This window comes from Notamacropus eugenii, chromosome 1 (assembly GCF_028372415.1).
Source record: "Notamacropus eugenii isolate mMacEug1 chromosome 1, mMacEug1.pri_v2, whole genome shotgun sequence".
NCBI classification, from domain to species: Eukaryota; Metazoa; Chordata; class Mammalia; order Diprotodontia; family Macropodidae; genus Notamacropus; species Notamacropus eugenii.
The window spans coordinates 741,759,898-741,784,540 of NC_092872.1; the positions used below are offsets into that span (position 1 = coordinate 741,759,898).

At 38.8% G+C, this 24,643-nt stretch overlaps 1 protein-coding gene across 3 annotated transcripts in view; it reads left to right on the forward strand.

Annotated features, from left to right (window-relative positions):
* The first annotated feature begins 935 nt into the window (after positions 1-935).
* Positions 936-24,643, forward strand: part of ADAM28 (ADAM metallopeptidase domain 28) — a 116,941-nt gene continuing 93,233 nt past the window's right edge. For 2 of the 3 annotated variants that reach the window (XM_072635878.1, XM_072636025.1), the window contains exons 1-2: positions 936-1,234; positions 17,454-17,566. In XM_072635878.1, coding sequence (XP_072491979.1) covers positions 1,183-1,234; positions 17,454-17,566 — 165 coding nt within the window. In that variant the 5' untranslated portion in view covers positions 936-1,182. The remainder of the gene's footprint in view (positions 1,235-17,453; positions 17,567-24,643) is intronic. The other variant, XM_072635936.1, reaches the window with a different exon arrangement.

Consider the following 24,643-nt stretch of genomic DNA (forward strand, 5'->3'; position numbering starts at 1 on the left):
TAAATGTATACCTATAGGGTCCTGTATCTCCAGGATCTCAATATCTCGTCTAGCTTTAGCCTTATTATCCTGTGCTTCCTGAAAACCTCATGAGACACATGCCTGGCGCTGGATCTAGTCCTCAGACAATGTTATACTGATAAATATTTAGCAACCAGATCTCAAAAATATACTTTCACACATTTAAGTTTATTTGCATTCACTCCATCACTTTCTTAATTAAAAGTTAATCAATAAACTTTCATTAAATGCTTACTATGTGCCAGGTATTGTGCTAAACAGTGGTGATGCAAAGAAAGACATGAGAGAGTCCCAGCCCTTGAGAAGATCACAATCTAATGAGGAAGCTAACAACTATGTATAAACGAGCTATGGACAGCATGGAAAGGACATAGTCAACAAAGGAAAGACACAAGAATTAAGGAAAGACTTCCTTTAGTGGGTGGGATTTGACCAAAGACTTGAAGGAAGCAAAGGAAAGCACTAGGTGGAGATAAGGAGAGAGAGAGTGAGAGAGAGAGAGAGTGAGAGAGGGAGGGAGGGAGGGAGGGAGGGAGGGAGGGAGGGAGGGACAGAGACAGAGAGACAGAGAGAATGAGAGAGGAGAAAGAGAATGAGATGGGAGGGAGGGAGGGAGCCTTGTAGACATAGGGGTCAGCCAGAAGATATCAATCCAGAATGTTTTGTGCTTGCCCATTTCTGAGATATAAATTCTGTCTCTGAAGATTCTCTTTGCCTTCCCTTCCTTTTCCTTCCCTCTTCCCCCTCCATCCTTTCCTCTTCCCTTCCTTTCCTTCCCCTCCCATCTCCTCCTTCCCTTTTCCTTCCTTTCTGTATTTTTCCCTTCCCAAGTGCTGACATCCTCCCCTAAATTGTCTGAGACTCCTTTCAAGAAGGAGACAAAAGGTGGGGCGGGTAATTAGAGAAGCAGTGAGCCATGAGATCTTCCGCCTGCAGAGTCACTCTGGCTTCTCTGTACCAGGGCTCAGCTGGAAGCTTGTGCAACACCTTGAGTAAACACTTCCTCATGTAGAGGCAGGGGCAGACAGAGTTGGAGCTTCGCTTCTCTCTCCAGCGGGAGCCCCATGGGAGCAGGCCTAGCTGTGCCCTGGGGAGCTGAGCTGAGCTGAGCCAAATCAAGCAGAGGCAAGTCAAGTAGGGTGGACCGGGCAGCACGGCAGCATGCGCCCTGGACTACTGCTGGCCACAATTGGGATCCTCTTTCAAGTGGCAGGTAAGCTCATTGTCAGGGTCTGTGGTCCTTGGGAATGGCTGGGAACCATTCTTCTTCTCCCATAATCTTTTCCTCCTGTTCTTAGAAACTACATCAAGAGCTGGAAGAGGCTTTAAAGGCTAAGCCTAATGCTTATTTTACAAATGTGGAAACTGAGGCACAGAAAGGCAAAGAAACTTCCCCAAGGTCACATAGGCAGTGAGTGTCTGAGGTGGAATTTGAATCTAGTGCCCTATTCACTACATCACAATATTTTGGTGTTCATAACACCTATTTTTTAAAGTTGAAAGACACTGATTCAGGCTGTCATGAATCATATTATTAGCAGAGCTGGAAGGAAAGTCAAGGTAGGAGCTGAAAGAGGCCTCTCTAAAACTTACCTAACAAATATTCATCAAACCAACCTTGCCAGCTAACAAGAAGGAAGGAGCCACTGTCCTTGACTGCTAATTAGCAGGCCTAATTCAGGCCATCGAATTCAAATCATACCTAACTGAGAATCCCCTCCGTAACACCCTCAAGAAGTCATCCAGCCAGGCCAGAAGACCTCCAGAGAGTAGGAAGCTAGGACTTCCCAAGATCAAGTCTCAAAGGTTCCGTCACAGCAGCTCAGCTTAACTGAGGACCTTCAGCCATAGAATCTGTGTATATTCCAAGATCTCCACTACAATATCACAAGAAAGTGGTCATCCATTCATCCCTCCCTACAATATCCCAGGAAAATGGTCGTCTACTCAGCCTCTTCCTGAAGACCTCCAGTGAACATGTCTCCAGGCCACTTTATCTCTTATATGATATGTGTGTATTCAGGACAGGTCTGCCTCTGTGATGCTTGGATTGGTCAGCCCGGGGGCCAGGAATATTGCTGTGCTAATGATGGATATGTTACCATTTCAGGGGATAGAGTAGTAAACTTTAGGTTAGTAAGATCAGGGTCAACATTTGCATTGATAATGACTAATTCTTTGATGATGAACAAGTCATTTTACCTCTCTTCCCTCAACTGTAAAATGGAGACATTAATTCTTTATAACCAGCCCTGTGTTATTATTGATACACATCTAGACAAGTTAGAAATCACCAGCAAAAGCAGGGGGATGAGACTATTTAAAGAAATGGAAGGCACTGTGTATGATGGAAAATTAAATCTTCCCTAGATGTGGTTTAGAGCTGGCAGGGACCTCAAAGTAATCAAGTTAACCCCCCAAGTTCAAAGTTCAAAGTCGATTTTGATACTTACTGTGTGATCTTGAATAAGTCATGTCACTTCTTAACCCATTTCTTCTGAAAAGTGATGAAATACTGGACAACATTTAATGTCTCTCTAGATCCTGGGACTTATCTGGTTAAAGCATTTCATGTTTATAAAATGTTGAGGCATCATTTATTGCAATTTCAATATTAATATGCAACTGATCATTGATGTCCTGCCACAAATTTGAAAAAAAATCAATGTGGGACACACTTGTGTTGTGGTTACCTATGTGTGTTTCAGCATTATCTGCATATCTTTTGAAGGGAAGGGGTTGAAGCTGAGATTTCATTGGGGTAGGAAACTTCTCAATGAAGAAACTCCCTAAACCAGTATGGGTGATGTCTTCTTTTGTACTTATAGTTGTAGGGAGTTGCCTGGGGACACCGAGCCTAGATTTTGACTCCAAGGCTGGTCCTCTGTTGTCCCATTCTGGATCTCTCAGAATGACTGTCTCAGTGAAAGGTGTGTGTGTGCGTGTGTGTGCGTGTGTGTGTGTGTGTGTGTTTTCATGAGTAAGGATGTCTAAAATGTGAATATATCCAAAAGAAATGAAGGAAATTCACTGTGGGTAGTGGAAAGAGAGGTAAAGAAAGTCTACCTCTAATTAGCTTTGTAACCTCCACCAAATCATTCCTCCTCTGAAGAAGTAAAAGGTGTATTTTTGTGACTTCCAAGTTCTCTTCCATGACACTGAGAATCACCACATGTATATGACCTGCCAAGCTTTTCTCCATGCCAATAGCATACTCCTCACACATAATCTGTTATCTGCTAACTCCACACACGTTCATGATCTGTCTCCTCAACTCAACCACTTAGAACCCTTGACTTCCTTCAAGATGCATATCAAATTGGACCTTCTATAGGTGCCCTTTCCTTGTCCCCTCCACCCCAGCTATTAGGGACTTCTCTAAGTTTATTGCACATTTATTCTATGTGTATCACATATGTACCAGGTATGTATTTATTTATATCCATGTGGTATTCCCCTTTGAAACACAAGTTCTTTGAGGGTAGTAACTTTTTTTCTTTTTCTTTGTATGTTGTTGTTCAGTTGTGTCTGAATTTTTTGTGACCCCATTTGGGATTTTCTTGGCAGAGATACTGGAGTATTTTCTCATTTTCTTCTCAAGCTAATTTGACAGATGAGGAAACTGAGGTAAACAGGGTTAAGTGACTTGCCCAGCTTCATACAGCTAGTAAATGTCTGAAGTTCGATTTGAGCTCAGGCCCAATGCTCTATCCAACGCACTACCTAGCTGCCCACACCAGCCCAGTGTCTGGTGTTTTATAAAAGCTTGTGGATTGATTGACCTCAGACCAGAGATTATCTAGTCAAAAACACCTAGTCCCCAAGTCTCTCTTGGCATATACTGGCCACATGATTGAGGCCAAGACACCTCAGGCAGTGCCCTGGTAACTCTCTAAGACCAGAAATTAAAGCTCAGCCACTATCTGCCCCAGAAAAGAAGAGTAACCATGTTAGAAATTTCCATCACCTGAAAAGGCATTGTTTATATCACATACCTGAAAAGAGGTGGCCTATCGCCCCTCAGAGAAATCTAGACCCCTGTACTTCTGAAAGCCACTCACTCCACTATCTGTTAGCTCTCATTATTAGCACTTTTTTTTCTGATCTCAAGCACAGATCTACTTCTGTCCCTTGAGGCCCAGTAGAGCAAATCCAATCACCATGTAGGTCAGAACAACAAGAAAACGTAAAATTTCTAGAGCATTATCCAAATGCCTTCCTCACAGCAACTCCATGAGGTAGATTGTGATTGACTTGTATGCCCAGTCTACAAATGTGGAAACCGAGGCTCAAGGACTTTATGTTACTCTCCCATAGTTTCCCAACTCATGAACAGCAGTGCCAGACTTTGAATCTGGGGCTTCTGACTAAACACTCAGTTCTTTTTCTATTTGATCATATTTCCCTTGGTGGAGTCTTTGGATATCATCGGATTCCTCTAGCTTCCCAAGATATTCTAACATGTATTCCAATTGGAAGCATTTTTTCTTCACATAATGAAGGGGAAGATAATTCTCCTTGCTCCAACTTAAACAAAATCAAAATGATAAAGCTCGTGAATGCTCAATTGAGAGGCTGTGGAGTATGAGGAATGTTGGAATGGGAGGCAAGCAGATTTGGGTTCAAGTCCAGTCTCTGAGTCACTTGTCTGAATGACTACTTAGTCTGAATGACCATGGGTGGGTCACTTAAGTCCTCAGTGCTTCTTTTGTTCAGTTATTCAGTCATGTCCAACTTTTTCATGACTTTCTTGGCAAAGATACTAGAGTAGTTTGTGATTTCCTTCTTCAATGTGTCTTCATTTTACAGAAGAGGAAACAGGAGTAAAGTGACTTGTCCAACATCGTACAATTATTAAATATCAGGGGCTAGATTTGAATTCAGACTTTTCTGAATCTGTACCTGGAGCTCCATCCACTGCCCCCACTTCCTGCCCCTCAGTGTTCTTTGTGACCCTCTAACACTCTAGGTGATACACACATTGCCAATCTTCATTAGTGAAAAGAATTTTCATACTGGGAGTCCCCTAATCCAATGAAATGACAAGTCTTCCATATACCTACCAGCCAAAAATGAAAGGAACTGTGGAAACTTTGTGAACATTGGACAAATTTACTACAACCCCATTGCCTCCTCCCATATCTGTTGAGGAAGGAAAATTAGGCCAGATGTTTGGAAAGTACTTTGTGTTCCTCAGAGATACAAAACAACCTTTGGGATTTTATTATAGGAAAAGATACAAACAAACATTCATAATGGGGAGAGAGAGAGAGAGAGAGAGAGAGAGAGAGAGAGAGAGAGAGAGAGAGAGAGAGAGAGAGACAGAGACAGAGACAGAGACACAGAGACAGACAGAGACAGACAGACAGAGACAGACAGAGACAGAGACAGAGACAGACAGACAGAGACAGACAGACACAGTAAGATAGAGACAGAGACAGGAAAAACACCAAAAGGAAGATAGAGAGAAGCAGAGAGATAGAGATGGAGATGAGTGAGAGGTACACACACAGAGAATGAGAAGACTGAAAGATAACTGCAGAGAGAGAGGGACAAGTGAAGGTGGAGAGGGAGACATTGAAGGGAAGAGACAGAGAAGGAATGGGCAGAGGAAGAGAGTAAAAGATAGATGAAGAAAAGAGGGATAAAAAAGGCAGTTGGAGAAAGAGAGAAATGAGAGAGAAAAGAGTGCAAGACACGCTAAGAGACAGAGAGACACACAGAAATATATTCATTATATCCTAGCATTATGGGTCCATCAATGGCATGCTAACAATCATTTGATACTTCTTAGAAAGGAGAATATTTGGTTGTCTATCTTTATATACCCAGTGCCTGGTGTAGAGCCTGGCACATAGTTTATTTTTTGCTCTGCGAGTTTATCAGGGCAACAGATTCCAACCAATCAATAGCTTCTCTATTTCTCTCAAGAATAAAACCATTCTTACTGTGAACAAGGTAAATGGCCCCAATCCCCTCCAAAGAAACAAAACAAAGCTGATGTTGCCCTAGATTAAACTCTAGCATCTCATCCTGGATGCTATATGGTGACTAATGGTCTCACACTGTTACCTGGGACTCAGAAAGATGAAGTCATTTTTCCAGGGTTGCATAGCTACTAAACATCTGAAGCAGTATCTGACCTTAGGGCTTCTTGCTGCCAAGTCCAGCTCTATGTTCATGTTGCCATATTGTCTGCCGGTTGGGAATCCTCCAAAAGAGCTGCATTCCATAGTAGAGATCATTGGTTTCAGAAGACCTGAAGTCAAATTATGCTGTAGATACTTCCTAGTTGTGTGATCTGGGCAAGTGTCTTAGCATTTCAGACTCATTTTCCTTAAATGTAAAATGAGAATTACAGTAACACCACACAGTATTATTGTGAGAATCAAATGAGATAGTGTATATCTCTATCTCTCTTTGATCTTTCCATCTCTGACTGTCTCTGTCTCTCTAAAATGTTATAGAATAAAGTGATATATGAATACAAATAATTAAAGTGCTGTATAATAATAATGTTCATCATTATCATTATTATGCGTTGCACTATTTCTTTCCATAACAAAAAAAAACCAAACAAAATAATAATGACTCAATCACAAAGCAGTATCAGGTTTATAAAGTGTATGACAATCCTGTGAGTGGGTGAAGGCAATGTAAGTGTTTTCTCTCATTTTCCCAAGGATGAATCAGAGACTGCAAGAGATGGAATACCTTACCCCAGATCACAGTTACAGAAAGTGGTTACCATGGGAGTAGATCCCAGGTCTCCATCTATCCTGGACCCCAGAGGGAATATGGAACATAGAAGAAAAAAATGCATTTACTGAATAAATGAATGACTTAGGCTTCATGGTTCTTCCCAGAAAAAAACTAGAAATCCTTGAGTTACTTCAAAAGGTATCAAGTTACAAGAGCAATTCAACTGTGAAGAGGATATCAACCATCAGTCAGTCAATCTGTGTTTATTAAACACCTGACCTGTGCCAGCACGGTGCCAATGACTGGGGATACAAAGAGAGGGAAAAGGCAGATACTGACTTCTAGGATGTTGCAATGTAATGGGGACGATGTGAGAAAACATGAAAATACAAAGAAGCTGTATACAGGATAAATGGGAAATGATCAACAGGGGAGGACCCTAGAATTAAGAACAGTTGGGGAAGACTTCTGGGAGAAAGTGGGACTTTAGCCATGACATGAAGGAAGCCAGAGCAGCCTACAGGTGGAGATGAGGAGAGAGAGCATTCCAGGCATTGAAAATTCCTGGAGTCAGTAGATGGAGTGGAATAGCAAAGAAGGAAACATCACTTAATTAAACAGTATATGGAGGAAGTATAAGAAGTAACAATACTAGAAATTTAGTGGGAAAGGGACTGAGTTGTGCAGGATTTTGAACACCAAAGAGAAAAATTTGTATTTAATTCTGGAAGTGATAAGGAGCCACTAGAGTTTATTGACTGAGAGGGTACCATAATTGGACCTACCCTCTAGGAAAATCACTTTGGTAGCTGAATAGAGGAGAGACTGGAGGCAGGCAGACCAACTTTTGATAGCTCAAGTATGAGGACTTGAGGATTTGCATCAGGGGAGTGGCTGGATCCAAGCAAGGAAGGGAATACAAAAACAAATTAGAAGAGTCACTGACCTGGACACCGTTACATTCTCCTGAGAGAAGGGATCTCTTCATATTCCTCAACTCTTCAGCACAGCAATTTGGATATGCCTAAGCCTTCCTTTAATATGGAGCATTATATATATATATATATATATTATAATTCTGAACTGAGATGTAAGGTCATAGAACCATTGATCATTGTTTCAGAACAGGAAGAGATTTCAGTGTCAGCTGATCCAAACTTCTCATTTCCTAGATGAGAAAGCTGAAGTGCAGCTAGTTGAATAAATTACACCAAGATCACAAGATAAACAAGGAGGAGTGCTGGATTTAACTCAGGTCCTCTGACTCCAAATTATAGGTTCTTTTTTGACTGAATAACTCTGCATCTCATGTACAAACATGAATATTTTTCATCCACAAAACCTAACCATTGCTGGACATTTAAATCTAGTAAGTGACAACTAGAAATGAACTCTAAATACTTTCAAAACAGTGGAATGTCAAGAAAGGTAGCTCAGCATCATCACTAGAGGGGGAGCATTTTAGGGGCATAAGGAATTGGATTCAAGTCCTTCTACTGACATTGACAAGCTGTATTACCATGGACAAGTCCCCTGACCTCCCAAGAAACTCTTTAGACTATAAACCATGGAAAAAGTTGCTAATGTGTATAAGCGAAGGGAATTCCCACACCAGGGAGTTCCCCAAAGTGATGAAACCATGAGTTGGTATTATTGCATGTAAAAACGTTAATCAAACCTCACCTACTAAATATTCCATTTAACTGGCCTCTGCCTCACTTTCTCTAATGCACACTCAGCAAATGTGAATTTAGTGGGAAATTCTAGAGGGTGAGAAAGCAAGAATTAAAATGAATTAGGGGACAAGTATTATGTTCCACGCTGGATTTCTATAATCCCAGCATGGCACTTGCTTGTATTTGTTCTGCCTCCTTCAAAATAATTAACCTGGAGCTATCCAGCTGGGAATAAGCTAAGCTGTCATCTAGCATAAGGAGGCAATAGCAAAACAATATTTAAGGGCGTGGGGAGAGGCTGGAAATTGGCACTAATTGTCCCAAGTCTGAAGTCCTTTCTGAGGATTTTCCTCAGATTCAAAAAAAAGTTGAAGTTCTTTGAAGGGCAACTTAACAAGGTTTGTTTGCAAAAAAATGTCATTTAATAATAAAATCAGGTTTTCCAATCAAAGAAAGGTTCTTTGTCAAAGGTTAAAAGAATAAGTTTGTCTTCTTTCATTGTACTTCTGCTAGACATAGAGTCAGGAAGATATGAGTTTGAATACTACCTCTTAAATATTCAAGTTACATGATCCTGGGCATCATTAAGTTTCTCTGAATCTCAGTTTCTCCATTTGTAAAACAGGGTAATTCTAGCATCTACATCTACAGGGCTTTGTGAGGATTGGATGAGATAATGCATTGGAAATATTTTCCAAACCTTCAAGCTTTTTGTAAGATCCCTTTTTTCTTTGATCTTGAAAATTCAATGACTTCGTGCTCTAGAGGAAAGAACACTAGATTAAGAGAGGGGAGAAAAAGGGTTCACACCCTACCTATGATAACTACAAATTGTGCAACTGTGAACAAGTCACTTAATCCTCAATCTCCTCCGTAAAATGGTAACAATAATAACTCCTGCAAGCCCTTCTTCATGTCTCAATGAGATACTAAATGTAAAGTGTTTTGCTAAATGCAAAGTGCTATGTAAACACTGCTGAAAGCTTCATAGATCTAGGGCTTGAAGGAACCTCAGTCCTGACAGGATAACCAGTTTCACACCCTCATTTTATAGATGGAGAAACTGAAACTCAGGGAGGTTAAGGACTTGCCCAAGGTCACACAGATAGCTAATGGCAGACCTGAGAACTGAACTGGACTCACCTAGTTTAAGAAGCAAGATAGTTGAGTGGGTAGAGCCCAGGATTCGGTGTCAAAAGATGGGGGTTGGCATCTTGTCACAGACACTTCCCAACTGTTTGATCCTGAGCAAATAAGTCGCTCTGGGCCTCGGTTTCCTCACCTGTAAAATGAGTTGGTTGGACTCAGTAAACTCACTTCTCTAAATTGTTGTTTCTATGATTTCAAATGGAGCACATTTGCCATTATAGCATGTTACCCTCTAATCATTAATATTTGTATTAACCATAAGTACTCATGTGGGAGTTTTATGCATTAGAACTGAAAAAAGGCAGTTATTAAAAAAAATTACCATGGAGGAAACATTTGGTGACCCTCCTACGATCAGAAAATCTCATTAACTGGACTGGCCAAATTTCAGCCACAATGATAGTTCTCAGTGTCCTAAGAAATGTGCTGTCATTCATTGCCAGGCTCCAGTTTTACAAAGTCTTATTCAAATCTACAGATCTGAGTGGGAGAGTGTGTTATTAGTCTGTTGGACTCCATGGTCTACAAAATCTCCACTCGGCTGAGTCAGGTGTTTTGTTCACTCTCTGTAAGACAATGTAATGAAGTGGAAGGACTCCTTCCACTCCCACCTTTGATTATTTCTGCCTTGGGGCATTCCAGTTAAACTCCTTGAGCCTCAAATGACCTCATCTACAACATGAGGGAGCTGGTTTAGATGGTCTCTGAAATTCCTTTCAGGTATAGTTCTGCAATAGTGCATGTGTCTCTGGTTCAATGAAAATGGAAAATAGCCCTGCATGGTAGGTCTAGCTTTACCTGCCTGAAACACTATGAAGAAGGTTTGCTTTTCCTACGCAACCGGGTTTTTGATTGACTATCCTCATGTGTAGCATAGATAGGGGTATCATTTCCTCTCTCTACCTATTACTGGCTTATAATCTAATTATTTTATCACTTATTCGAGAACATTCTGCCCCCCCAATCCCCACTCTACCACCCATATCCCATTGAGAAGTCCAAGGGCCCAGCTAAAGCAAGCATGGGGAATTCTTCTTCCCTCTCCAGCCCTCTAGATGACGCAGATTACAGTGGGCAACCAAGAACAGGATGTGAGGGACTGGCCTGAGAGAATTCTTCCCTCTCTCCTCCAGCCCCCATTGTCTAGTTCTCAGCAGTTGCAGCCCCTCCTGGCTCTATGTTGACCATTATCTGAACCCTGTAGGAGGTTACACAAGGCTCCTGCTGCTCTGACTCTCAGAAAATCTACTCTCTTCTCAACAAGTAGGGGTAAGGGACATGATTACTCATGTCTTAAATAACCAAAAGGTAAAAATAGCTCATGTCCCTAAACAACCAAAAGATAAAAACAGCAAAAAAGAATACTAACCTCTAGGGAAGAAGGTTCGCCACTGGACCTTATCATCTGCCTGCAATAATTTCCAAAAGTCCATTTTACTTTAACATATACTCTGATTATATAGTGTTACAACCCACCTGGGCACTGTCATCTGATCTGCTGATGCATACCAGAGGTGCCCAAACTGTGCCTTTGATCTTGGTGTTCACTCTAAGAGGCTTCAACACTTTCAGTGTGCTCTGAAGCTGTCCTCTTATGTCTATTGTCTCCACTAAATCATCTCAACTCCTTGAGTACAGAGACTGTTTTAATTTTCTTTTGTGTCCCTAATACTGATCAGAGTACTTGGTATATGTTGTTCCTGTTGATTTAGTTGCGTGTGACCTTCCTTTACCCCATTTGAGGTTTTCTTGCAAAGGTACTGGAGTGGTTTGCAATTTACTTCTCTAACTAATTTTATAGATGAGGAAACTGAGGTTAATGGGGTTGAATGGTTTATCCAGAGTCAACCAACTTGTAAGTACGTGTCGGAGATCAGATTTGAGCTCACGAAGATGAGTCTTTTGACTGAGAGTCTGGCATTCTATCCACTGAGCCATGCAGCTGCCCTTGACATTTAGTAAATGCTTAAGAAAAATATTTACATTCATTTATCCTAGGTTCTAACACAATCGAGTAATCTGTTTTGATTTATTAAAATAAAATACTAAAATTATAATATCTCTTTATTTAATCAATTGGTTCTAAATTCTTGCCTTGATTCATCATATATCATTTATTAAATAAATTGCAAGATGCCTCTTTTGCAATAAGCTGTCATTCATCTCTCTCAAAAGTTAATCCCCTAATCTCATAGGACCAAATGAATTTAGAGATTCCTGAATATGCAATTTACAAATAGTGTAACAAATAATAACGTAAAATACAAAAAAAATTGATTACAATTTATCAGCTGTGATGCTGGTTATAGTACAAATCTAAAAGTACCAAGTAACTTTATTTATCATTGAACCATCAATTACATCTGGTTATATAAAGTATAGGGTAAGGCACCGGACCTATGATTACATTGGTTTGTGGAACTTCTAGATTAGGAAAATCTCTCACCCTCTCTGGAACTTCAAGTCTTAGAGACTGTTGTAGAGCAGAGGCATCAAGTACACAGCTTTCATAGCCACTGATAGCACATAAAGCAAATTAAAATTTGATTGGGAAATATTTAACAAAATAAAAGAAAATACAATAGATTAAGATAATAATATGTTGTTTTCTAAGGCACAATAATGGGCAGTCTTGGAGTCGAGAAGAATTCTTTTCCTAAGTTCATATCAGGTCTCAGTCACTGTGAGATCCTAGGAAAGATACTTAACCATGTTTGTCTCAGTTTCCTCATCTGTAAAATGATCTTGAGAAGGAAATGGCAAGTCACTCCAGGATCTTTGCTAAGAAAATCCCAAATTGGGTCATGAAGAATCAAACATGACTAAAATGATTGAATAAATATTCAATATGCAGTCCACAGGGATCATTATGTATAGGTTAGTGGCCCCTATTATTTTTGTATTTGAGTCTGACACTATGTGCGTAATGAAGAATTAAGTGATTTGCATAAGGTCAAACAGACAGTTGATGTTAGAGGTAGGGTGGGAACCCATGTTTTCCTGGCTTTGAAGTCAACTCTCTTTCTATAATGTCCCTGACTCTTTCTCTACAATGTTGGAATTATGACTTCTTATAAATGTTTGCCTGTATGTTAATGTATTTTTAATGGAATTAATGTATTTTTAATGGAATGGGAAGATCTTTTCCATCTGTTAATAGGCCTATGTGACCTGCTTAAGTCACATGGAAACATAATGTTGGGGGTGTAAACTCAGTTCCATGTGGACAGTCTCGGGCAGGTAAAAGTGAGGACTTCTAAACCTTAGAGTTCTCATGAGGCCCCCCAGGGAACAGCAGGGAATTGAGGTGTGAGACCGAGCTATCTCGTGCATTTCCGCCTCTTCCCGTGGGAAACGCTGGGAGAGAGCATCCCCGCCCTCGAGATTGGCCCGGATCTGAGCACACCTCTTGTTATCTAACAGGCATGGTATTCAGGTGCAAACTATGCGGCAGGAGAGCTTAAGTAGGGTCAGGAAAGCCTGAAGGGGCTCTTAGCTCTGAGGGGCCCTTACAGGACAGAAGGCCCCTCTTCCTTCTCTCCTTTCTTCGCTCTTCCCTCTCCCCTCTCTCCCCACTTCCACTTCTGCTTTCATTCTCTTACTGTAAGATCTTTGCCTCCTTGGGAGATTTCTCTCTCTCCTAAGGAAGAGTTCCCCCTGCACATGTAACCAAGACCCTGAATAAAGCCTAACCCTTGTTCGACTCTGGAAAGTCTCTTCTCTCATACGTTTATCCGGTTTGGACAGTCGAAGACCTGCGATAGGTAAGGTAAGACTCGGGTAGCCCTCAGGCCTCTAGGCCTGGCAACATAAGTCACATGAGTTTGAGTTATATGAAACCCGTGGTTGGAAGAGCTTTCTGAATGAATGGAACAGGAAGAGGCAGAGTTGGATCAGAGCTGAGATGAAGTTAGTCAGACCAGGCAGAGATGAGAAGGACAGAGGAAGCAGGTAGCTTGGATTGTGAGTGTTTGTGGGAAGGTCCGATAATGTGTATTGACTTCTTGGTTACTATGATGGATTTCGCTTTCTGGTGTTGGGATTTGGCTTTTTGGTGTCTGAATAAATGTTTTTCTTCTGCCTTCTATATGGAGAGTCTGTTATATTTTGCAATTCAGAACTAGGCCAGCATATTCATAGTTGCCACAGCATTGGCGCTACAATGCCTTTGCTCTACTTCACCTTAAAATTTCTTCCACTGATTCCTCATATTCACATTTTTTTCTATCTGTTCATCAAGTCTCTTTAGTTTTCATTCAAATTTCTCCAATATCTTTACAACACCAAATTCTTCAACCAAACTGTCCTTTTATTTCTTGATAACAAAATTGGGCCACATTCTACTATCCATTTGTTGATCTAGTTCCTTGAGCATTTGCTTCTGTGACTAAATGATGATTTTCTCCTCAGATGCCTTCATTACATTAATGGCCATTTGGTCTACATTTAGAATAGGTACACGTTGTATTTCTCTGTATTTAGATTCAGACAATCTTGTAGTGGATTGTTGTGGTCCAACTAATGATGAGACCATGTCTATTATTTTCAGAGTCTAAAGTGGGCTCCATCCCTGTCCTCCCATTCCAAGGCTAATTCCTTAGGATTTACTGTCTTGCCCACAGATTTTTTTTTCCTCTGTCAGGCACATTTAACCTCTCACATGTTCATCCAAGACATTGCTATAGCAGTAGATATTTTTGTATCTCTGTTTGCTCTGTGTTGGTGTTGGTGGTAATCTTGAATGAGACTTCACTCACTTTTATTCTCTTTGGTCTTTCTAATAATATAATTCTCTGCCTCTTTCTTTCATTGAGTTCTCTGTAAGCTTTTGTCTTTGAATCTACTTTTCAGATGTTACTTTCTTCCTGTCCTTCTGTTTACACATAGGATGGTGGGATTACAGATTATAGCTGTAAGGGACCTGAGAGACCATTGAGTCCAATCACTTGGGAGGGTTATTTAAGCCCATATCTTTAAGATAAAGTCACGATATAATGTGAAAGTTGGAGAAGTCCTTAGAGATCTATTTGTCCATCACAACCTCATTTCAGAGAAGGAAACTGAGGTCCAGAGAGATTAGAGGATTGAGAAATAGAAGTGACCTTTAAGATCATTTAGGCTGGCTGCTTCACTTAATGGAAGAGAAAGTTAAGACTCCAGTAGGAAGCTGACCCTTTCCTACCTTTTCTTTTTTTTTTTTTTTAAATTTATTCCTTCCCAAATTTCATGATTCAGCTATACTGACCTATATGCTGAACTTCATGCATGAACTCATTGTTATGCCTTTGTACTGACTCTCCCCGTGCCTGGAGTTCCCTATCCCCTTACCTCTCTGCCACTTAATTTCTTTCTCTTCTTTCAAGAATCAGATCCAATACCACCTCCTGCAGGAGACTTTTCTTGGTCCTAACTCTCCCCTTCCATGTTATCCCCAGTTGCTAGTATTTTCCCCTCTGGGATGCATCTATCTAGTATGTACCCAGTTATTTCTCCCATTAATATGTGAGTTCCTTGAGGACAGAGATTGCTTTTGTCTTTTTTTTTTTATCCCTAGTGCTTAGTACAATGTTTGACACACAGTAGGTGTTTAATAAATGATTGTTCACTGACAGACTTAAATAAGGTCACACACCTCATAAGTAGCTGAAACACAATTTGGGTCAGCATCTTATAGCTACCATTTCTGCACTTTTTTCATTACATTACGACAAAATGGCTTAGCCAAGATGTTCTATAGATACTGAATGATATCTAGGACAAAGATCCAAAGACCTTAACCCCAAAATGTTGTAATTTCCCCCTTTATCCAATGATTTTCAGTGTTTGAAGGTCTATCAGTTTCTTAGAAATTCCATCAGAGGAAGATATTTTGAATTGACTTGATTGAAATATTGGCCTGAATATGTTACTCTAGTCTTCAAGAAATTTTTGTGGTTCTCTTTTCCTTCTTGAATAAAATGTAGACTCCTCTTTTTATCTGACATTGAAGAGGCCTCATCAAGTTTCTCTGGCTTGTCTTTCCTTGTTGATTTCACAATCCTCATCCCCTCATCAATTCTGCCTCCTGGTCACATTGGCCAATTTGCTGCTTCCACAAGGGTAGTATTCCATTAGTCATCCATATGATCACCATTGCTAAGGTTATCCATCATGCTTATAATGCTCTATGTTCTCACTTTTAATTTTTTGGGGAAAAACAGCTCACCTAATCTTTTAAGGCTCAACCTAGATGTCACCTCCAAGACAAGGCCCTTCCTGATGCACCTAAAGTTACTACTTGTCCCCCTCCCCCAATTACCTTGAATATAAACATTTAATTTTCTTGCCTTTGGACACATTATATCTTCCCAATATAGCATAAGTTCCTTGGGAAAGGTGCCATTTTTCTTTTGTCTTTAGATTCCCAGTTAAAAAAAAAGTAGGGGCAAGGACTATAGCATTTTTAAAAATTTGCTCAGACCTCTAATTTCATTTCCATACTGAGAGCTTCTTAGGGTAGAAATTTACTTTACCAATGAAGATCAGTACTATCTCTGCTATTTGGAGTCTTACAGAGTTAACAAAAAGTTAAAAGACTTGAGTCAAACAGCCAGTATAGGTCAGAGGTCAAATTTTCATGGAGGTCATCCCCTCTCAGGCCATTCCATCTCTATCCAGTAAGCCTGATTGTCTCTCGTATAGGAAATACTTAAAAAAGCTGATTGAGCTAAGTTGAAATTTATGCTTTTAATCCAGGACTTTGGTTCATCTGTCTATCTATCTATCTATCTATCTATCTATCTATCTATCTATCTATCTATCTATCTATCTTTGTATCTATCTATCTATCTACCTATCTATCTATCAATTGCTAGCATCCTAATACCCATCCTCTTTCTCAGGTCTGCCTCCCCTGTTATTATACAGAATTTATAAAGAAAATTAGGACATCACAAGAAGAATGAAATATGAGTGTGAAGTTATGTGTCTTTATTTTGAGTTCCATTGTTTCTTATAGAATGATAATATTTATACAATGATTTAAAGGTTCATGATTATATTTACACATGGTTTTTCATTTGATCCTCAGCATAACTCTGTGAAGTAGGTGATATGATTATCCTCACTTTACATATTAGAAACCTGAGACAGAGAATTTATGACTTGCCCAAGATGACATGGTTAGTAACTGAATCAGAATTTTAACTCAGGTTTTCCTGACTCCAAGTTAAGCAGTCTATCCACTTTGGCAGCCAACTGCCTTCCCTATGTAGTAACCTCTCCTTACATTGACTTTCATGCATTTATTATTTCATTAATTCATTTAAGTACCTACTAGGAATAAAGTCCTTCCATACTTTCTAGGTATCACCTTTGACTCATTTCAACTCTGGGGAGATAAAGGTCACCAGAGATATTATGGTGAATTGTTCCACTGCCAGTCTGTACTTGCTTGGTATTTATTTCTCTCTTTCCATGATGCTTCCCTAGAATAAAACATTATTTCACTGAGGACAAAGATTGTTTCATTTCTATCTCTTTATCTCCAAGGAAATGGCACAATGTATTTTTTTTCTTAAAGAAAGTTTGAATTGAATTGATCTTAATTGAAAACACCTTGAGTATGAATTAGGTGAGCACTGGTTTAGAATCGTATTTCTGAATTAGGTGAGCACTGGTTTCTGACACTTGATAGCCATATAAGCACCAGGGCAAAATTTCTTACTTTATCTGGACCACAATTTCCTCATCTGCAAAATGGGTATAATTTCATTAGCAGTAACTTCCCCACAAGGTCATCGGAGGATTAAATATAGCAAGTACATCAAGCACTGGGCAAACATTGAAGATTGACTAGTACAAGGTTATTTATGAACTAGGATGTTCTAATGATGTTTCAATAATCTTCCTTCTTATTTTTCCTAGTAAGAGCTGTTGAGGAATCTCCTGGGAAAAAGATATTTGATGTAATTTATCCACGGAAACGGCATTCCCTACATAAGAGAGACGTAGAAGGAGACCAAGGGTCAAAAAAACAGGTATGACATTTGATATGTTCATGGGAAATTTCACTGGGTTATATTTTTAAGTGTATTAGGTGTTAAATTTTTAGCTCAAAAAAGCTCAGATCAGTTACAGACTCTGGGAGGGTGTTTCTAACTTTTCTTTCCATCCCTAGTACTTAAGACAGTGCCTGAAACATAGTAGGTACTCAAGGAATGCTTGTTTTTTTAATTAAATATTTTACTTTTCCAATTATATGCAAAACAATTTTTAACATTCATTTTTTAAAATTTTGAGTTCCAAATTTTCTTTCTCTCTCTTTCTTCTCCTCCCTCATTAAGAAACAGAACAATCTGATATAGGTTATACATGCAGTCATGAAAAACTTATTTCCATATTAGTCAAAGACAAAAAACAGAAAACGAAGAGAGTTAATAAAAAGGATGCTTCAATCTCACTCAGCCATCATCAATTCTTTCTCTGGAGGCAGCTAGTATTTTTCATCATAAGTCCTTCAGAATTGTGTTATTGCTGAAATAACTAAATCATTCACAGTTGATCGTCATACAATATTACTGTTACTGTACTCACGTGTTGGTTAGAAGAAGGCATACAGGAAGACTCTCAAGGTTTCTCCGAATAACTTTGGAAATGATTGGGTGAAAATGGCAAAAAAAACACCCAGCATTGTGTGCTCACATCAGCATCGTGCTGTGGTCTATGAACAAAGCAGAATTGAAGTAGCTGAAAAGAAACATGAAATGTGCAAATTTTGAGACTCCACTCCAACTATTCACCTGGGTTATTTGTGCCTGACCTGTAGTAGAGCCTTCTGAGCTTATATTGGTCTGATCAGCCACAGTTAGACACACTGTAATTTGACTCTAATGTAGTGATGCCATTTTGGTCCTCTGAAAATGAAGGACAACAACCAACCAACTGCTGTGCACAAGATTCCCCTGGGTTTGCTCGCCTTACTTTACATCAGTCTTTCTAGTTTTTTTTTTTTTTTTCTGAATGAATCCTGTTAGTCATTTCTTATAACACAAAACCATTCCATTACATCCATGTACCACAGCTTATTCAGCCATTCCTCAATTGATGAACAGTCCCTCAGTTTCCAAGTTGTTGCCATTACAAAAAGAGCTGCTATAAATATTTCTATACATATAGATATTTTTCCTCTTTTTCTGATCTCTTTGCAATATAGACCTAGTACTAGTATTTTTGGGTTAAAGGGCATGCACAGTTTTATAACCATTTGGAAATAGCTCCAAATTGCTCTCCAGAATGGTTGGAGCAGTTCACAACTCCACCAGCAGTGCATTAGTGTCCTACTTTTCCCACATCCCTCCAACATTTGTCATTTTCCTTTGCTGCCATATTAACCAATCTGATAAATATGTTGTAGTACCCCAGAGTTGTTTTAATTTGCACTTCCTTAATCAGTAGTAATTTAGAGCATTTTTCGTATGACTATAGACATCTTTGATTTCTTTATCTGAAAACTGCCTATTCATATCCTTTGACAATTTATCAATTGGAGAATGATCTGTATTCAAACAAATTTGACTTAGTTCTGTATACATTTGAGAAATGAGTTTGTTTTTTTCAAAGAAACTTGTTATAAAATTTCTCCCCTCCCAGTTTTCTGCTTTACTTCTAATCTTGACTGCATTGGTTTTACTTGTACAAAAAAAAAACCTTTTAAATTTAATGTAATCAAAATTATTTATTTTGTATCCTGTAATACTCTCTATCTTTTGTTTGGTCATAAATTCTTCCCTTATCCATCGATCTGACAGGCAAACTCTTCCACGTTCCTGTAATTTGTATGTAGTATCACCCTTTCTGTGTACATCATGCAACTATTTTGACTTTATCTTGGTATGTAGTATAAGATGTTGATCTGTAACTATTTTCTGTCAAACTAATTTCTAGTTTTCCTAGGAGTTTTTGTGAAATAGTAAGTTCTTTTCCCCAAAGCTCAGATATTTGTATTCATTGAATACTAGATTACTTTGGCATTTATCACTGTGTATTGTGTACCTAATTTATTCCACTGATCCTGTCTGTATTAGACCTTTTTTTGATGATTATCACTTTCAAATACAGTTTGAAATGTGGTATGGCCAGGCCACCTTCTCCTCTCTCTCCACTTTTCATTTATTCTCTTGTTATTACGAACCTTTTGCTCTTCTAGCTGAATTTTTAAATTATTTTTTCTAGCTATTTAAATTGCTCATTTATTAGTTTGATTGGCCTGGCACTGAGCAAGTAAATTTATTTCAGTAGAATTGCCATTTTGATTATATTGGCTTACCCTACCCATGAATAACTTTGTTTCAGTTGTTTGGATCTGACTTTATTTGTGGGAAAAGTGTTTTGTAAAGACTTGCTCAAGGTCACATAGCCACTGTGTTTTAGGGATAGGAGTTGGACCCTGGTCTTCTGGACTCCAAGGACAGCTTTCTTTCGCTCTGACATCACTGCTACTTCAATATAACTATGGGGCAAATTAATAATATGCAAATAGAATAATATGCAAAATGAATCACTTATGTGCCAAAGGATACAAAGATACATGTGCTTCCACTTCAGATCCTTTGATACCATCACTCTTCCTCTCCTTTCTTGTTCCAGTCTCTAGTTAAAAGACTTGGTACCTCTCTTTTCCAAGGACAACTTCTCCTAGAATACCTTGGACAGATCACATCCTCTTGCAGCTTTGTTAGCAAGCTGATCACTCCTACTCACAATTAGCCCTTCCCTGATAATTCTCAGTCTTTCCCCATCTAGTGTTTCCTTGAATGCTGCCTACAAACCCACATCCAAATCACCTATACCCTGACAAAATCCTTGTTCCATCCTACCATCTTCAAGAGTTAATATCCCATAGTTTTCTTCCCTTTCACAGGAAAACTCCTGGGGTGGTGGTGGGGGAGAGTTGTCTCTATCTGCTGTCTCATTTTCCATATTTCTTAACTCCTGAATATCTGACCTGGGATTCTTTTATTTCCAGATGCTTACTTTCTTTTTCTGGGGCCAAGAACATCTTCAACACTTCTAAGTTCTATGTTGCTCATTTCACATCCCTTTTCAACATTTTGCACTCCATCCAAAATTGCCTTCTTGTTATATGTCGTATATAATATTTGATCTCCTGTCTCTGCCTTGGCATTGGCCATCCCCCTGCCTGAAATGAGCTCAGCCCACTAAAATGCTGTACTTACAGCCAGATGCCACAGTGTATAGAAGACTGGACCTGGAGTCAAGAAGAAATGAGCTCAGATTCTACTTCAGACAGTAGTAGCTATGTGACACTGGACAAATTACTTCATATCCATTTCCCTTAGGTTTCTCATCTATAAAAACCAAATAAGAGAAGCATGCACAATCCCAGGGTCATTGTGAAGATACAATGACATCATATTTGCAAAAATGATTTCCCAACTTAAAGGGCTATATCAATCCTAGCTGTGATTATTGTTATTTCTATTCAAGCACCACTTTTTACATTGCTGACCCCATTAGTGCTAGGTCCCCTGCCATAAGTGACCTTGTATTGATTTGAACATGTTGTATGTATACTCATATACAGCCACAGGCTGCATCTTCCAGTAGAATATAAGCTCTCTGAGGGCAGAGAAATTTTTTTTCTTTTGTATCCCCAGAGGTCAGTACTGGACCTAGCATAGAATAGATCCTTAGTAAATGTTGATCAATTTAACACTTGACTAAGTGACTGCTAGTCTGGATCTCATTTTCATTTCTGTCCTTCCAAATGACATGTCTAGCTCAGACCTAAAAGCTAACCGTACAACATGAAGTGGTAAGGTGATGTTTAATACTTCAGAGCACAAAGGTATCTGTAGGCTCTTAAAGTCTAGAATAAATAGATCCCAGGTTCTTTTGAAGGCATTAACCACCAGCAGACCAGAAAAGGGTAAATGCTAGGGTTCACAGAATTCCTTTGATGTTAAAGCCAATATCTAATAGCCAGTTCCTGGAGAGTTCTGGCTACTTCCACTTATTTCTTACTTCCCTTTTTGGGGGAAGTCTGAGCAGTTTTAATCAATTCCCTTCCTCTGTATTTCTACTAGGTTTAGAATACATTCTGATACTGTGTTCAATAAGTATTTGTTTTCTGATGGATTCCCATGACTTCATTTATTTCTATTCATAAAGCCAGTTGAGTAAGATTCTTGAGTAAACAGGAAAGAAAGAAGACAAAAGATTGAGTGAATTCCTGGTAACTTTAGCCTTCTAGAGAAAATAACTATTTGAATTAGTGCAATTGATGCCCATTATGGTGCAATGTGTTCTGTGCCCTGGAATCTGTAAACCTGGACATATAAGGACATATAAACCACATATAAGTAAGGAGATGGATAAGCTTGAGATTGTCCATATTTGGGCATGAGGGAAGGGAACTAACTTTTTTTTTTTTTTTTGAGATGCAGCATGGTTTATTGGTTTTTTTTTTTTTCAGGTGACACATCTTTTTAAAGCATTTACAATATGGACCACAAAAGAAGTTTTTTTTTAAACATTAACCAACTGAGACACAGATAATAGTTATGTTGCTAACTTCACAAGCTCTTGACCTAATTGTCTCCACAGTATTACTAAGCATTAAAGGACTCTAACTTAATGTTGTTGGTCTAAAGTCCTATGCCTAATAGCTTAATTTTAGACAAGCTCGGATGGTCCCCTATCCATAATCTATAATTGACTAGATCTGGTATTAAGCTTACAGACATTTTGACTATAGGAAATTGCCACCAAAAGTAAGGACATTGCAGGGATACAATATCTCCCCAACTTCATGTCAACTCCAGGCAGGATTAAATTATCCACTTGCATTTAGTCAGGCTTAAAGTCTTCCAGATGTCAGTGGAGAAATTGAGTCAGGAGAATCCCACCTCAGCCCATCCTGAACAGCCGCTCTCCCACCCTTCCCTTGAAATCACCTGTGCAGTTCATACCAGGATCTCATCAGCTTACTGGCATCATGTATTGGAGGCTCAGATCGCCTTTCTTGCTTCCCATACCTGGAGTTAGACTCAGAAGAACAGTCACTTAATAGTCCCATAGCATCTAAAAAATGGCGAGTTCCAATAACCAGGTTTCAAATACGATTATAGTTTCACTTTGGCTAAGGAACATCTTTTGAGGCAAGTCTTAAGTGGCTTACATGTCTTTCTATACATGTTCTAGGGGAACTGACTTCTTGCCAAATGAGGGTCAGTTGAAGGAACTAGGAATATTTAATCTTTTATTTTCATATTTATATTATGTTATTTTTATATTTAAGGGTAGGATCATGATGTTTATGTTTTGGGAGGGGGATTTAATTTATTCTGCAGATGCTCAAACAAACACACAAAATGGTTCATTATTATATAGAACAGTAATAACGGTAACAACAAAAAGTAGTTTTTATATTGTGCCTTAAAGTTGCAAAGTGATTGACAAATATTATTTAATCTCACAGCAACCCCGGGAGGTAGATACTATTACCATCCCTAGTTTTACAGATGAGGGAATTGAAGGAAAGAGAGAGAGAGAGAAAGAGATAGACAGAGAGAGAGAGAGAGAGAGAGAGAGAGAGAGAGAGAGAGAGAGAGAGAGAGAGAGAGAAGTAATTTTCCAGTAGTCAAACAGCTAGTAAAAATTTGAGACAGGTTTAAAATTCAGGCCTCCCTGACAGTAGGTTCAACACTCTAGCTGCCTCAGACACTCTGACTGCCGTAGATAAACAATGACAACAAAACATTTATATCAAAAACAACTCAGATTTAGTCAAAATGATTTAGATGCAATATAATGAACATGTTGTATGTATACTTATATACAGTCACAGGCTGTATTCTTTATTAAATTATTAATTTTATTAATTTCTTAAATTATTAAATACTTTGATTTTTTTCTGTAGATTTTTTTGGGGGTGTGCTCACTCTAAAACACAAAAGATTTTATTCCACCCATACCTTATAGTCCTGTGATTTTTTTTATATCTTTGTCTTTATATCAGTTCTGTAGGAGGGATTCCCTCAGGCACTGGAGATCTCATTTCACTTTTCGGGCCGTTGTAGTTCCTTCCTGGTCTCTCCTTGTCTCCCTCTCTTTTGAATAAACAATCCATTTTAATTTCTGTTTTGAAATAACCTTGGAATGATCTTTTGTAGTAATTCTTGGTTATTGGCATCTTTGGCCACACATCTCTGCCCATCAGTCATCTTTCTGTGACTCAGTGCTACTTGCAATTTTCCCTTTTCCAACCTCGTGATGTTCCATCATTTGGAGCCACAGAGCCCAGGTTGGGGAATGTTCTTATATTGTTACATATGATCAACGTGTCTTTTGCTTTGACTAAATGCTTTTATATAAGGAAATATATGTGTCCAAAAATCAATGCAATTTTAAGTTCTTAAGGCTTAAAACATACATGTATGTATCACACGATATGTATGTATGTATAAATGGCTAGATTGTGCATATTCATATATATCTCATCACATATGCAAATGCATATGAATTTATATATGAATCTGCATGCATATATGTATACACTTGTACAGGATAACTGGTAGGTCAGTGACTAGAATGCTCAGTGGAACCAGAGTCAGGAACATGTGAAGTAAAATCCAGCTACAGACACTCACTAGCTGTGTGACCTTGGGCAAGCCATCTAACCTCAGTTTCCTCAACTATGAAATGGGAATATGTAATAAATAGCACCTACCTCTCAGAATTGTTGTGAGCATAAAATGAGTTAGTGTTTGGAAAGCACTTAGCACAATGCCTAGCATGCAGTATATTGTAGAAATATTATTACTATTACTATTTAGTATATACATATATACACATCTACATGAATATGTGTACATATATCAATTTAATATATGAATTTGCATAAATGGAAATGTATGAATATGTGTGTATATGTACATATGTTTGTATGCATACATGCATATATACATACATGTGTGTCTTCTAGTGAGGATGGCAAGGTGAGAGGGATATATAGCAGAATGCATATGATATAAAAACAAATCTTCATTATAACTGAAATCTAAAAGAATAAAAATGATTCTTCTTCATGCCAT